The sequence below is a fragment of the Rhodofomes roseus genome, assembly GCF_022264815.1.
Source record: "Rhodofomes roseus strain CIRM-BRFM 1785 chromosome Unknown C8Q71scaffold_7, whole genome shotgun sequence".
Lineage (NCBI taxonomy): Eukaryota > Fungi > Basidiomycota > Agaricomycetes > Polyporales > Fomitopsidaceae > Rhodofomes > Rhodofomes roseus.
In genome coordinates, this window is record NW_025952963.1 from 1,290,101 (window position 1) to 1,305,137 (window position 15,037).

Genomic DNA, 15,037 nt, shown 5'->3' on the forward strand with positions numbered 1-15,037 from the left:
ATGAGTTACGTCGCTTCGGTGTTGTCAGCAATTACTCACAGCTCATTCATTAGTGCTTGGAACGCCTCTCGCAGAACAGCACTTTCGCCTTGCGGTTCGGAATCATCGACACCGAGACCCACGTTGGTGGCGGTACGGCATGAGCGTCCATGCTATCCGCGAATTTGACGTCGTACGTGGTGACGACGTGTGCGAGTATCAACTTCAGCAGTGTCGCTGCAAAGAAGCGACCAGGACTGCATAGCCCACGGCGATCAGTGACTAGACAATGAACCTTCTGAGCGACGCACCATGCATGCCGACCATGTCCAAACAACAGATAGTGATCGTTTGTCTTGACCAGTTGTTCACTCGCTGCCGTCTTGAAGTTCCGATTACTCATGTTGGCGAAACGCCACGGATCAAAAGCCTCGGGGTTGGCATAGTGTTCCTCGTCCCAGTGAATAGGCCGAGCGGCGGCAGCTACGAAGGTTCCTTTGGGGACAAACGTGCCGTCCAAGAAGGTGAAGTCCTGAAGCGCTTTCCGATTCACGGATACTAACGCCTGAGCGTCAGCCGGAGTGCGTTGAAGAGACTTGAGGCGGTCATGACGTACTCGCACCCAGGCCAGTGACGCGCCCAACTTCCTTCAGGAAACTGTCGACGAGGCGCATGTTCCCCAGTGCGGCCTTACTCCAGCCCTCGTCCTGCACAACCCGCTCGACTTCGTCCCTGAGGAACGCGGCGTGTTCCGGATGGGCGGCGAGGTAATATAGTGTATGTGTGAGCATCTGTGAGGAAAACACAATTAAGCAGGGCACAGTAAGAGTTATTTCTAGCGGATGAGACGAACGGTAGACGTAGTATGGAGCGCGGCAAAGTTGACCACCAGGACGCGCAAGGCGAGTGCAGGGACCGTCCGCTCAGGCCCATCTGGCGCGCTCTCAATGAGCCATTGCAACATGTCGTTCTAGCAGACATGGGTGATAATAGCGTGTCAATTGTGTTCTGTGGGTGCATGACCGGGCACTCACAGGACCATTCCCCTCCTTTTGACCGCCCAATCTCCCCTCAGCAGATACACGCAGACGTTCTGTGATGATCGGCTCCAAGTGTCGGACGACACGATCAATGCTTGCAGGAATGTTCGTGCAGAATTTCGCGACAAATCTGAGGGGGCAAGTCAAACTCGGGGACCATATCGCGCACGGAAGGTCAGGGACATACGGCTTCAGGAATGAAGGGAAGAGCTTGATGAGAGCGCCACCTAGGACGACATTCATCATGAATCCCGTGTTAACCGCTAGGTAGTCGGGGTCCCTGCCTACAGACGCGGTCGGGATATCAGTCATAGCACCATAAGCGCGGAAACATAACGTTGACAACGTACACAATGGGAGGCCGACGAAGACGCGGTTAATGACCCGGCACACGATGTGCGCACTTACATCCTTCAGCTGCACGCTAATCCAACCTGACAAAGACGAGTCACGCGGCGGTCCGAGCAGAAATAGCGAGTCCATAGTGAAACAGACTTACCATTGCCACCATCGCGGGGTTGCATCTCGTCACGAAATGCGCACACGACTTCATCCCGGATATCGTCCATCATCCGTGGGGCGTTGCGCACAAGCTGATTGCGGATGAGTGGGATGTGGTACGCGTCGCGCGCGATGTTCGGGCCCAGGGTGTATTCAACCTGTATCGACTATATGACCCGTCAGTATTCGTGTATGAAATTCTGCCCGCGGGCCCATAGGATGAAGGCGGGCTCACGTCGTTCGCTGCTGCGGGAAATGATAGCACGTCTTCCGGCGCGCGCGCAAGCTCCTCGACTGCTTCCGGGGAAGTGAGGAGCACGCGCCAATGACCGGCTTCTGCGAATTTGAAGGATCTGCCTTTATGCTTATCATCCGCACATTGGCGTAGTGGGGTGGTGAGTTTGAAGCAACGCGGTCAGCCGGTGGAGAGCAGCAATGCAGGACGAAATATACCTTCGTGTAACCTTCGTGAATAATGCTAGGGGCGTTGGCAAGAGATCGTATGACTCCTATGTAGGAGAAGACCGGGAGTGAGGGCCCGCCGACAGAAGGGATGCCGGACAACTGCAGCACACGAAGACAATTTGTGTAGGAGCGCAGCAAGTAAGGAAGTGCAACTTACGCGTCTATCACTACCGAATAGCAGTGCGCACACGATGTACAGCACAGTGAAGGCAGCGAGTGAGTATATCATGAGCTGGAAAGACATATTGCCAGCCCGTTGGAGGAGCTTGCCGTAGGGGAGATTCTGCCAGAGTGCACGCACCGTGATAAGGATATATACTCGAAGCGGCGTCCCTAGGATAGGTAAACCTGCCACAACGGCCAATGTGGGTTGCGATCGGCGTACCCAAGCAGGCAAGGCCGCGGCTCGTGGGCACCTGGAGCTTGGTGTAAGTCCGCCTTCGCCCCGAGGGGCACGGTGCGCATATCTAGTCGGTGGACGATGGGATTCGCAGCTTCATGCTTGAGGCTACAGGTGATAGTGGGGTACTGCGGTGATTAGGGTCACAGCCCTGGCAGTAGCCTGTCTTTGGCGGCAGTCTTGGTCCAGGATCTCCTGCATTGGCAGCGGTCAGCGAAACATGCTGAACGTATGGAAGACAAAGGACCCTAACAGAAGGCTGTTCAATCTGCAACGACATACCCATGAGGACGGAGCTGGCAGCACGCTTGCAGTGCAAGCCTCAGCTGACAGAACTGGTCCCATGTAGATCTGAGCTTAGCAGCACTTCCATGTAACGTTCAAATTACAGGACAGACGGCGTGGAGGGAAGGAGCCCACGGACCACGTACAGAGACGACTCCGTGATTGCTGGGGCGGAGTAGCAAGAAGTCGCTCACAGGACGCGGACTACCTGTAGTCGTAGTCATGGAGTTGTCAGCTCAGTCATCGACCGCCGTGTGGCAAGCCATCGAGTTACTGAGAAAAAAAGGGTCTCAACCAGTGGTACAAGCAATTGGAGCCATGCTACGCTTCGCTCGATAGGAAGGTGCGCCCACGCCGGCGACTACCGACCACATCACTAGGGCTCCTTCGGTCCTTACTAGTAATCGTTGTCGTACGAGAGAGATATGCCTTTCTGGAGTCTTTCTCATGGGCAGCGGCGTTCATTTGTTGTGGCCGTCACGGATGTGATTGAAGATGCGGACGTTGAGTGCCCGTCACCGCACTGACGCGGAGACCGAGCAGGTCTGGGACCTGAAATGACTCGACCTAGACCAGGACGTCTTATCAGAACCTCTGGCGTGCGCCAGCAGACTTGCAAGCCTCCAGGGTGAATTACATACTGCTTACCGATAAGTAGCACTAGACGCTGCGCGTCGGTCTCAAGACACTGGCAAGTCGATGCACCGTGCCCGGGCCCTAGCATGATGACAGCGTTCGGTGCCAAGATGTCAATATTAAGGTGCCAGGGCGCATATATCTTGATAGAGTAGGCGGTCTCTTGAGCGTACGTCCGTCGTGACACGATGTGTTGGAACCAAGTGCTAGCCCTCCGAGCCCTCGACCGATGAAGGCAACGTTGAACAAATTGACTCCGGTCCCAGTGGCTGCGTGATCCCGATTCCCCGATGCACCTGAGATCGAGAACCCAATCGGGTGCGGCGGGTCTACTTTTTCCTTATCAAGCAGCCAGTGTACATTGTTCGCGCCACGACCGGCACTGTCACAAGTCTGTGGTTAATCACACAGCCCTGCGGCGTTGGTCTTAATGCCAGCCTTTGGATCCTCACGTCCATATAAAGATATACTGACTTACCTCAGGCTCCTGGCAGTTGACGGCCCATCTCTGCGAACCACATCTCTGACTCGGAGTCATAGTGCGTGTTCAAGCTCCAAGCCTCACGCTGGAATGGGTGTGGTTTTGGAAACTCACAAAGCTCCAATCTCATTACACCGCCACCGACGACGTGCTACAGATGGCTATATTCTATTCCCAATCCCAATCGAACGCGTCCTCGAGCGCACGGCCCTTCTTGCGCTGAGCCGGGTGCCCGTCGATCGGGTGCGGGCTCGGGCCTCGTGCCAGATGCGATGCCTCTCGATGGCCATAGGATCCTGCTTGTTGCACGAAGGCGGATCGTTGGCCGCACACGCCGGACGTGGGTTGGAGTCGTTCTTCTTGTACCCGGAACACACCGGAGGGTTGGGCTCGTGGGCTGTGAGCATACGCCACGCATCGCGAGCTTCAAGGACACTCGCCATCGCACTCGCGAGGGTCTCCGCGTAGTACTCAAAGCTAAGCTCCTGGAGCTCAGCCTTGCGGTCATACCTTAGCGCCATCTCCAGTAGTCATCAATCAGGACTGACTCGCCTTCATAGCCAGCGGGAAGGGCCAACACGGACGGGACGGTCGCGATAGACGCACTGGTAGAAGGAGAACGCGGTGTTGAAACACATCGTGCCGTGTAGTAGTTGAGGGTCGGACAAGGATGTCCTGAGGCACAAAGGTTCGAAAAATTGACTACGTCTGCCTGGGGACACTACTACATATCTGTATAATCACAAAGATAGCGCTAATAATTGCTAATCAACGCGCCTTTTCCCTATGTGACCTATGCGGTACAGGGATACCCGCGGGTTACCGACATCCTAAGAGATGGTCGTCAGCGAGATTCATGAGGGATTTAGCCATCGGAGACGAACGTAGGGTGCACGGTGACGCGCCTCCCACCAGCGCAAGCTCGACGGCTCGCGGGCTTCCAGCTCCTCTAGCTCATCGAGCGAGCGGGGCGGTGTCTCCCAGAACTTGGACCCCTTCGGCTTCTGCTTGGGCTTGTGCGGGTCCTTCTGGCGGTACTTGGGGATGGGCGCAGGGTCCTTCTGCGAATAGCCGGGCTTAGCACCGTTGATCGGGTCGTGTTTGCTGTAAGACGGTGGGTTCGATGGCATAGGTGCGCGCGCCTCGTGCCACACCCGGGTGACCTCCCGACCCTCGAGCGCATCGACCACGGCACGCGCCATGACCTCCGCATCGTACTCGAACCCACGCTCCTGAAGGTCCGCACTGGAACACTACGTCAGCCCCTCATGAATCCGAACGGCGGGACGGGACACTCACCCTTGGGAGCCAATGGGCAGGGCGAGCACCGACGCGGGTATAGCCACGAGCGATGCCAGAAGGAGCGATAGCGTTGTGTCAACACGCATCGTGAATGATCTGCAGTTGCTGAACGGTGTCGTCAAAAGGATGAGATGGAAGGTCGTCAATAATCAAGCAGGGCTACACCGCAACTGGTCAGCAGGGTGTTACGTCGGGTGTACATGGCGTTGTACTCACCAACCAGTACCACTACTTTCGGTGAGCTCAGAAGCGAACAAGCTAAGCTGAGGAATACATGCTGCGCTGTCTTCCTTATATACAGCGACAGGCGGGGCGCCCATCCTGATGAGGTCTTGATCGAATGACTTCCTCCGGGTTCGGATTTGGTTACACGGGGCCGCACGGCGGCGGGAGGAGCTTGCAGCGTCGAGGCAGCGCCTTCCTCGGTCGGCCTTCACCGCTGACGAGAAGAAAGGAAGAAGGGGGACTGTATCATTATGTAATAGACAGCATCTATGGGCGGTACTTACCCTGGCTGAACAGTCCATCCTCGGAGTCGTAGTTAATGTGCCACCCCGGCTCATTGTGACATTACTCTAGTACTCCTGTGTGGATAAAATCAGATCAGAACCGGACGACGGCGTAAGAATGCTCACTTACTGAAGAGATACCATGTCAAGTTTCTGCGAATTTGTGTCGAGATGGCAATTGTTGAACGTTGAACGTTGAGCGTGAAGGCTCCACTGCCGACCGCCGAGCCACATACGTACGCATGGCGTATTCTGACCAAATGTGTTCACGCATGAATCAACGGTGGATACGTTGCAATGCGACCATTCCTAGTATATAGACACATTGTAATGATGAACATCTGGCCTGAGGCTACAAACAGACGACTCAAAGCGCGTCTCAGTCGGTACATTTTTTCATATGTAATCAGCAGTGGAAATGTTCAAGATTGAGATTTGAACAGACGACTCAACGATACTCGTACAACACCGTGACAACGCTGCATGAATACCACCTAGCTTGAAGAATCGCCTTCCGACTTGTCGAGGTCCAGCCTCCATGGGTCACCACCCTCCACACCATCAGTACTCGTCTCCGACTCCCTGGTACGTGTCTTGCTCCAACCTTCCTGGCTGCCTGCAGAAGAGTCATTGCTGTCGCCCGGAATCTTGAACGGCAAAGCGCGGTCATTTTCCGGCCAGGACACATCCGCAAGGGCTTCATCAAACAAGTCCAAGACACTTTCGTACGTCAAAGGAATCGCCTCGTCATCCGATGGAATATTGCAACAACAGAGGTGCTTGTACTTGCGAATGAGAGTAGTCAGCGGCTTGTTGCCTTCAACCTCCCACTCCATGGATTCGGTGAGAAACCCTCGTTTGTGCATAGCGCTTTCGTATTCGGTGCTGGCACCAAAAATGAAGATGTAAAGCTGGTAGGCCGGATAGCAAGTATGTCGCGTGTGCCGCAACACCATGCACAGCAAGAGCCAAAACACGGATTCTAGGTCATGGCGAATGTCGTGGGCAACGTAGCTGCAGAGGATTTCGATAGCCATGTAAAGCAGAGTCCCCTGATAGGAAGACGGTTAGCCCAAGCAATGGTCATGAACATAGGTGAGCGTACAGTTTGCTCCTTCATCCTCATCCTCATCTTCCATGCCTCCCGCTCGGCTTCGTTGCCCAAGTCTTTTCCGTCCTCTTTCTTGCATAAGAGGAGAGGTATCTCCTTCTCCGGCGGTGCCGGACGCGTACGATGAGGCAAATTCTTGTTGTATTCCTTGACAGCCTGCTTCCAAGCGTTCTCATCGATCTGTTCATAGCCCGCGTGCTTGAGCGCAGTCTTCCAGTCAAAGGCGTAATCAAGATCGAGCAGGAAGCCAACGAAAACATGGATCCATCCGTCGTAGATCATGACATTGCCTTCACTTATATCCCGGTGTATGATACCTTGCTGAAACAACTGTCGATGCCCTGGCATACACGAGTGAGCGACACTGGCCACGAACTGGATGCGATGAGTCACTTACCAATAACAACGTCTCGTAGTGCCTCCACAAGCTCTCTTGTTGACCTGAACTCGCATAGAGGCCGACCGGTCGTCTTCATCACGACCCGCATGTGGCTTCGTTCGTTGTAGTTGGCCTTGTTCGCATCTCTTAACCAGCCACAGATCGTACGGTGATACACATCGTACGCAGGCGGGTGGTCCACGCCGCTAGCAAGGGCGTCTATGGCGTCGTCGCTTACCTCCAGTGGTGAATCACTCTGCTTTGAAAGGAGCTTGGCAGCCTCGCGCGCACCGAGGTCATCCGAAAACGTCACGCTCGGAAGCCCATACAGCTCTGAGGCAGCAGCATCGAGTTTAGCCTCTGCTTCGAGTTCATCGAAGTCTTCCGAGCGTATGGGGCAGCCTTGGTCATCCAGTTTGAAACCGCCATCCGGCAACGTCGGTTTGTCCTCGTCGTTGCGGTGCAGGAAAACGTAATCGGCGATGTTCGCCCACCACGGTCGATTTTGAGGGTCGAACGCATGCCGCAGGCGATCGTACAGCGCGTCTTCACGGTCACGAGCGAGTTGCCTCCAGGCCTCCTTGATCACGCGGGGCTCCCACGTCCCTTCCTCGAATGCGTCCCAGACCGCCGTCGAACGCGAGAATAGCCGAGGATTCATGAAACGGAGTCGGTAGAGCAGGTATCTCGTCGCCCCTGCCTCCGAGCCGTCTTTGTTGTACCTTATCACCGTCGTCCATCGACAAGCCTGCTTCTCATCCTCCGTAAGGCGATCCTTCCCTGCTTCTGCACACTTCTCATCGGCCAGCTCGACTTCCTCCTCCGTGACGGGCTGAAGTGACGGATCCGCGCCAAGAACCATACGAACAAGGGGTGCGTTGGCTCGACCCCTATCGTGTTCTCGGTGGTGGCAGAAACGCCAGAGCAGTTCATGGAGAGGCGATGGATCATTCTTGTAGTTGAACGCCCTTGAGACGACACATGCCGCATGGTCAAACCGATAGATCCTAGCTGTGTCACAGTAAATGCCGATGATGTACACGTAGAGCATCCCATGCGTCAGCATGAGGTTCCGCGCACTCTTTGCGATCTGCGTGAGTACGCCTGTTGCCTCATTGCTGTACTTCACCCCGTACACCCCGATTGGATCCTCGCCTCTTGTCGGCTTCACTTCGATGGCCATTGCGATCCGACGCCACTTCAACTGCCATCCTTCATCCGCCTCGGCCGGAAACGACATGAGAATGTCTGGCAATGTATAGTTGTGTTCGTATTCCCATGCCGAGTATGGAAACCGTACAGAGCGTTTGCTGCCGACGGCGAATCGAGGTCTGCGCGCGGGCTTAAATTTGCGAACGATGCTGTCAAGGCCCTTGATCTGGTGATGTGGCCGAAGTCAGTCATGCGGACAGTGTAGTTGAGGGACCAGACATACGATTTCCGGGTACATCTTAGTCTCCTCTCCTGTCGTAGGGACAGTTTCAAAAGGGGTCGCTGGGTCATCCCATGGGCGCGCAGCACGAGATGCGGCCTCGCATGGAACATAGGCGTCGAAAAACTCGACCAGATTCTTGTTGAATAAGTTTACTTTGTCATCAATTTCGGCCGCCCAAGGGTCCTCATCGACTTCGCTTGTCCCGGTGCCAGATTTACGAGAGTGCATTGTGTCGTACATGTCGGATGAGGAAGGCATGCCGAGAAAATTAGAGGAGCCGCTGGATCCCCCAGTGCAGGACCCAGAGGACTGAGAAGACGAGGACATGGACGTTCGAGGCGACATCGCTGCGTTTTATATACTGAGATGGTATCAGTCAGTGTGAAAGGTTTGGGTGAAGAGAGGTGTAGTCACCGTTGGGACAATGCACAAGGGAGTATCCTTCTTTGGGAACCTCTGATAGGCTGTGGTCGAGCCCGTTGCTATAAGCCCCGAAATGGATGCGTATCGGTGAGTCGAGACCCAGAGGCGGTGTCTGCTTTGTCCTTTGTCCGACGAGTATGGTAGGTAAGGCGGGTCTTCATAAGCTCGACGTGGTTGTGCGGTGATCCAGGTTCGTCGCGTGGACGCAGGTGAAGGCTGGGAGGAGGAGGAGGAGGGGGGGGGGGGTCCGGGAGGAAGCGCTGTGGCTTCAGCGAGGCAAGCCACAGACGCGTGTAACGCGATCACGTGTTTGTGGCTAAAACATCTCGATCTCATTCAAGCAGGGTCGACGTCCACTGACCACCGTATCGTTTCCTACCTTAGACATCTTACAGAAGCGTAGCTATAGATGCCCAAATGCACTCAACCAGACTGACACAGACCTGAGGGGCTGCCAAAGCATCGCACGATGAGGCGGCAGAGCCGGCTTGGATGATTTGTGGACTGTCCAGTAACACCGACACGTCGAATTACAGTCAAACGAGCCATACAAGCGGTCTTGTCCGGGTCGATGATTGTCGCACGGACATCCTCGACAACACACCGGGGGTGACTTGGCCTCCAGCCTTCGATATTGAAGGGACATTCTCCTTTGCCACCCCAGAGGCCGGTCCATCGCAGTTGCGGGGGTTCGTAAGTATGACTGTTACAGATATCATACAGTAGAATCAGAACTTCACAGAGCGGGGTTCCAGAGGCTCCTCCCATTCACACTGGCATAAGCGGATGTGTCGCGCACGACATCATCAGGGGCGAACTTCTCACTCAGGACTGCAAGCTTCGAACGATACTCATCGACGCCGATGTACGCCCCGCACATGCGGCGCTTGCCTGTGAACGCTGAGCGGCCGTGAAGTACGCGATGGTTGTCGACAACTGGTGCATTGAGAGTAAGACAACATACCGCAAGGACATCTCAGAGAGCTGCACTTACCGACTGCTGTTCCTGGGGATAGCTGGATCCAGTACTCAGAATCCGCGCTCGTCAAGAGTTTGTGCCATTTCCTGATCGCGTCGTACCTGTGCAAGAAATCACATCAGACGATTCGACAGCAAGATCGCGACCGACCAACCATTCCTCGACCATACTGGGCTCTAGATTGCTCATGACGCTACGGTCGTCGTTGTTCCACCGCACCTGGGTCAGTTCGCCGTCTGAGTGTGAGTGTCTGAGAATGGGATAGCCTGAGCGGGGCGTCGGCGTGTACAGTGCGCTCGGCTCGCCTGCTGCATGGGACGGCACCCGGACGCCCGCGAGCAGGTCATACGCTGTGGGATGGAGCTCCTTCAGGATCGAGGCGACGTAGAAGCCATCCACGAGCAGTGTCGCGCCGCCAGAGCCGCCCGTATGCTCGAGGAGGTGGAATAGCTGGAGACCGCAAGGGTCTGTCTGAATGAACACTCGTCAACGTGATGCGATGCACAAGGACAGAAACATGCGCATACATAGTATGTCGTGTCCGTATGCGCTCCCAAAGCGAGCGTAGTGTACGCAGTGTCGCCCTTCGCGAGGTCCGACGTGAAGTCCCAGAATGTCCCGTCTGCCGTTGATGAGTGGTTAGCACAGGGCCCCATCCGAACCGTCACTTGCGTACAGACATTGCGTCTCCCGAATGAAACCGATACGCCGCGAGAGTTCCTCGGTTGCCTCAGGTGTAGGCGGGACGCCGGAGACGAAGCAAAAGCCGAATTTGTCCTTCGTGAGTATGAATGAATTTAAATAGAGCGAACAACGAGAGGGGCACGCACAACGTTGGACAGCCACTTGAAGAGACCCCGCTCGTCCTCAGCCATCACTTGCTCGTAAGTCACAGTTGGCGGATCCTGGAGTATCTTCGTGCCCCATAAGATCTTCCTACCTTTGACCGTTAGCTAGGCCGACTTGAGGATATGGTAAGGCTCACTCTACAGGGGGAGGGCGGGCCAGTGGTGGGTCGTAGGAGTTCCGTCGCAACCAAGACCAAGGGTAGAAAGAGGTGTGGGGTTGTGAGGATGGCCCTACCCCAATTTTGATAACAGACGCAGAAGACTCATAGGTAACTACTTACAAGTCACTTCTAGGCCCTCAGGCTTCGACTCGACAGCGACTGGCTTGACATCAAATGGGATCTGGAGAAGGGCGGTCGGCATTCGTTCCCTGAGACGGCACCTGGACGCACCTCGAATGTGTTCACAAGACGTTGTTTCGTGACCGGGTGGAAACACTGTGGACATCTACAGTGGTCTCTGAGCCAGATATGATGGCTTGAACGCCGTCAGTCACCTACACCGATGTGAAAGAGGACCATTGATTGACGCACTATCGCGACCATGTCTGCGTGTCCCATCCCACTACCACTTTCCGGTCGTCGATCCTACTGGTCGGTACGTCGGTACGTGCGACGGCGCCGTGTTGGTCTGAGGTCCCTGATGGAAGGGGCTTGAGTTTCACAGCTGCCGCGCCTGAGGCTTGTCTCGAGGAGGCATGTCCGCGCACAACCTCCGGTGCTGAAGTAGTCGACTGCAAGAGACAACCTGAGCATTCAGGGATCAGAGGTAATTTTGTGGTGACTTACGATTGCCCTACTATGCGACCAATGTTCAATTTTGCTCCTCCGCGCGAGCGAGCCTTCAGAGATGGTCGTCGTAGTTCGCTTGCCCGCGGCGCTCAGCCGCAAGCACGAAGTTGATCGCCACATGGACACAATAACTAGTAGCAAAGGACACGATAGTCAACAAGTCGTCGCTTGAGAGAAGGAGGCAGGCGTCGAGGACGAGGGAGATGTGCTGTATGGCCTGAGGCACGGTGGAACTGGTGAACTGGTGGTGATCGCCTGGTCAGCCGGCCTTAGCCAACGTAAAGCTCGCGGCACGGACTCGCCCAGGCTGGATCTGCCCTCAGGCTCCCCGCGGCGGACCCGCTCGTTCCCCCTTACAACACTCACAATTGCTGAGGTAGCATATCGGGGACAGGTTATTGGAATGCTGAGAGAATAGTATGAATGTGTCTAGATAATACTCTGTACATCGTAATATTACTTTTTGCTCCCGTCTTCACGCCTCTGCCTGGATAGACTTGAGCACATAGCCTTCCAACCCACCGCAGACCCACAACTCCTGCACACTCGCACCGACAACCCCAACGCTATACGTCTTCTTCTCCGTGCCCGGCCTGCTCACCTCCACGCGGCCCTCCGCAACATGCACCTCCACGCTCAATCCCTCATTCACCGTCAGTTCGCCATTCTTCCCGCCCGCACCGCGCTTCCCATCTCCCGCGTACTCTCGCGTAAGGTCCGCGACAAGCTCGGGGCATTCCACGCACACGAGCCCGTTGTTAATCGCGTTCCGCTTGAAGATGTCGCCGAATGAGCCCGCGAGCACGAGCGGCACGCCCGCCGCCTTGAGCGCCGTCGCGGCCTGTTCGCGCGACGAGCCCGTGCCGAAGTTGTATCCCGACACGAGTATCACACCCGGCTTGACTGACGGCTCGGGCGCGGGCGCGGACGACTGGTCCTTGCGAATCGAGGCGACGAGCCCCGCGAAAGACGGGTCGTAGTTCTCCATGACCACCTCTGCCTGGCGCTCGAGCGTGATGTCATCCTGGTACGTGTACTTGCCAGGGTAGAGCGCGTCCGTGTTCAGATTGTCCTGGGGCGCGAAGAGCAGCGGCCCGGCGAATGTCGCGGGGAAGCCGGGGAGGACGGACTCCTTCGTTAAGGCAGCGCTCGCAGGCGTAGACTGAGTCGTCGGCGTCGCGATCGAGAAGGTAGGGGCGCCTGCGGAAGGTAGCCTAGCGGGGTCCAAGGTGTCCGGGCTGCAGATGTAGCCCTTCACTGCGCTCGCCGCCACCACAGCCGGGCTCGCCAAGTACGCTTGCGCCTTTGGGCTACCCATCCGTCCCTTGTAGTTCCGGTTCGTCGCGCTGATCCCAACCTGGCCGTCCTCTAAAAGACCCGTTCCTAGCCCAATGCACGGCCCACAGCCCGAGGGCAACGGCTTCGCGCCAGCCTGAATAAGAGTCTGCCAGTCACCTTGACGTTCCGCGTCCAACTGAACCTCCGAGCTCGCCGCAGCGACGTAGAACTCCACGCCAGGAGCGACCTTGTGACCCTTCATCACTGCCGCTGCGGCAGAGATGTCGGACAACCGCGCGTTCGTGCAGCTGAGGAGGTACGCTTTGTTGATCGCGATGTGCTTCTCCTCGAGGGCTGGGAGTGGGTTCGACACCTTGACACTATTTGGGCCGGATACGTACGGGACGAGCGTGGACAGGTCGAAGACAAGGTGCGACGCGTACGTCGCGTCGGGGTCCGAGGCGAGCTGCAGCGCGCGCACTTCGTCGAGGTGACGGCGGTTGATGCGAGGGTGTTCCGGGGGGGCAGGGATGGCAGCGGCGAGCGCAGGCGAGGCAAACGTCCGCAGCTCGAGCTTCTTCAGCGCGCGCTCGTACCACTCGAGCAAGGTATCGTCCACGGGGAAGACACCTGCCAGTGCACCCCATTCCGTCGTCATGTTCGAGATTGTGAGCCGGTCGTCGACCGAGAGTGCGGAAACGCCCTCGCCCGTGAACTCAATAGCCGCGTTGAGCACCTCGTCGTTGTTGAAGCATCCACAGAGCGCGACAATGACGTCCTTGCCAGTAACCCCAGGGGCAAGCTGGCCCTTGAACTCGACCTTAACCATGCGCGGGACCTGCCACCACGTCTTGCCCGTCGCCCAAAGCGCAGCAGCATCCGTGCGCACGATCGGTGTACCGACGCAGCCTACACCGCCGTACATGTTGCTGTGACTGTCGCTTGCCACGGTCATCGTGTACGGGAAAGCATAACCCTCTTCCACCAGGATTTGGTGACCGATGCCACGGCCGGCAGGGTAGAAGTCGATGTCATGTGTCCGCGCGAAGGCCTCTATCGACGCATACTTGTGCAGGTTCTTGTCGGACTTGTTCTGAACGTCGTGATCAAGCGTAAAGACCAATTGAGAGGGGTTCTTGATGCGAGTAGCCCCGATGGACTTGAATCTGCAGCAGCGTGTCAGAAGGCCTATGAATCGATGCGACAGACTCTGGTGCCAGCCGCGTTACAGCTCTCATCTGAGCAAAAATGGAAGGGTCAACAACGGCAGGCCACATGTCTCGAAAGGAACCCTATCAATTGGGGGAAAGGCCTGATCCAGATTCCGGCCTTTTGAGGGGGTACGCCTGATGCCGTACAAACAAGATCGACACTCGTGCGGACGTAGGCCTGATCTTGTCCAGACGCTGCAGGCCTCAATCGTCTGGCATGTAGCGTCATCGCAACATGGCCTACAGCCGACCTAGACATCCGCTGCACGCGCGAGATCGGCGTCATCGTTCTCCTACAGGCTCCTGGCGTCGAATGCAGAGCAGCCATAGCGCGTGCGCGAAGAGGACGAGCGCTGGCATGATCATTGACCGGTGACCAATATCCACCCCGTCCGTGTACCATTGGTGCTCACTCGCCCAACATCTACCATGGGTTGCATAGCTGACGAGGCCTGGCCCTACAATCTGGACATCAATCCGCTCGTACCAAGGGCTGATGCACAGTCCGAACAGCACCGGCTCTGTCTCGAACAATCCCTGTGCATCGCAAAGACATTCGCAGATGTCGCTGGTTCAAGCTACACTTATACTCACTTGGATATGACCGGGCCCGTGTTGTCGTGCGTCATGACATGCTCCGGACGTATCATGACATAGTCGCCCGCCTTGACAACCTTTTGTGGAGGGAGGTCGACGGCATACTTCTGTACGACCTTCTCGATGATAGTTTGCGGGATGCGGGGAGACTCCGTGGCCGTGGCGAATGACCGCCTCGGAACCCAGCCTGCTCGCCTCAGAGCTGAGGAGAGAAACCACATGGCTGCGCAAAACAGCGAGCGTGCCGCCGCTGTGTTCGCGTCGGGTCGAGGAGGAGGAGGATGTCGAGGAGGATGTCGAGGAGATGTCAATGGGCGCTGAGTCAAATGTGGCGGCGAGGATTCGTCCGTGGATCTGAACCGGTTCAGATCAGGCCCGGGCCGGACG

General features: G+C 56.4%; 5 protein-coding genes across 5 annotated transcripts; all 5 read right to left on the reverse strand.

Annotated features, from left to right (window-relative positions):
• Positions 1 to 49: 49 nt before the first annotated feature.
• On the reverse strand, positions 50 to 2,229 carry C8Q71DRAFT_705142 (cytochrome P450; the record flags this gene model as incomplete). The annotated part of the gene is made up of 11 exons (XM_047920429.1): positions 50 to 236; positions 291 to 537; positions 596 to 770; positions 833 to 949; positions 1,014 to 1,149; positions 1,207 to 1,299; positions 1,366 to 1,453; positions 1,528 to 1,687; positions 1,756 to 1,884; positions 1,974 to 2,084; positions 2,143 to 2,229. The coding sequence occupies 11 exons, from the start codon at positions 2,227 to 2,229 to the stop codon at positions 50 to 52; spliced, it is 1,530 nt and encodes a 509-aa protein (XP_047780576.1).
• Positions 2,230 to 4,551: 2,322 nt separating this feature from the next.
• Positions 4,552 to 5,175, reverse strand: C8Q71DRAFT_856595 (uncharacterized protein; the record flags this gene model as incomplete). The annotated part of the gene is made up of 3 exons (XM_047927321.1): positions 4,552 to 4,617; positions 4,672 to 5,032; positions 5,087 to 5,175. The coding sequence occupies 3 exons, from the start codon at positions 5,173 to 5,175 to the stop codon at positions 4,552 to 4,554; spliced, it is 516 nt and encodes a 171-aa protein (XP_047780577.1).
• Positions 5,176 to 6,092: 917 nt separating this feature from the next.
• On the reverse strand, positions 6,093 to 8,781 carry C8Q71DRAFT_856596 (uncharacterized protein; the record flags this gene model as incomplete). Its single annotated transcript, XM_047927322.1, has 4 exons — positions 6,093 to 6,650; positions 6,704 to 7,050; positions 7,107 to 8,466; positions 8,524 to 8,781. The coding sequence occupies 4 exons, from the start codon at positions 8,779 to 8,781 to the stop codon at positions 6,093 to 6,095; spliced, it is 2,523 nt and encodes an 840-aa protein (XP_047780578.1).
• A 597-nt stretch (positions 8,782 to 9,378) lies between these two features.
• Positions 9,379 to 11,938, reverse strand: C8Q71DRAFT_752395 (Trimethyllysine dioxygenase). Its single transcript, XM_047923368.1, has 11 exons — positions 11,562 to 11,938; positions 11,307 to 11,506; positions 11,166 to 11,250; positions 11,055 to 11,115; positions 10,911 to 11,004; positions 10,756 to 10,861; positions 10,606 to 10,702; positions 10,453 to 10,547; positions 10,080 to 10,396; positions 9,941 to 10,026; positions 9,379 to 9,882 (listed from the first exon to the last, which is right to left on the reverse strand). The coding sequence occupies exons 1-11, from the start codon at positions 11,682 to 11,684 to the stop codon at positions 9,683 to 9,685; spliced, it is 1,464 nt and encodes a 487-aa protein (XP_047780579.1). The 5' UTR covers positions 11,685 to 11,938; the 3' UTR covers positions 9,379 to 9,682.
• Positions 11,939 to 11,962: 24 nt separating this feature from the next.
• On the reverse strand, positions 11,963 to 14,978 carry C8Q71DRAFT_752399 (homoaconitase). The gene is made up of 2 exons (XM_047923369.1): positions 14,648 to 14,978; positions 11,963 to 14,008 (listed from the first exon to the last, which is right to left on the reverse strand). The coding sequence occupies exons 1-2, from the start codon at positions 14,869 to 14,871 to the stop codon at positions 12,040 to 12,042; spliced, it is 2,193 nt and encodes a 730-aa protein (XP_047780580.1). The 5' UTR covers positions 14,872 to 14,978; the 3' UTR covers positions 11,963 to 12,039.
• Between the last annotated feature and the right edge of the window lie 59 nt (positions 14,979 to 15,037).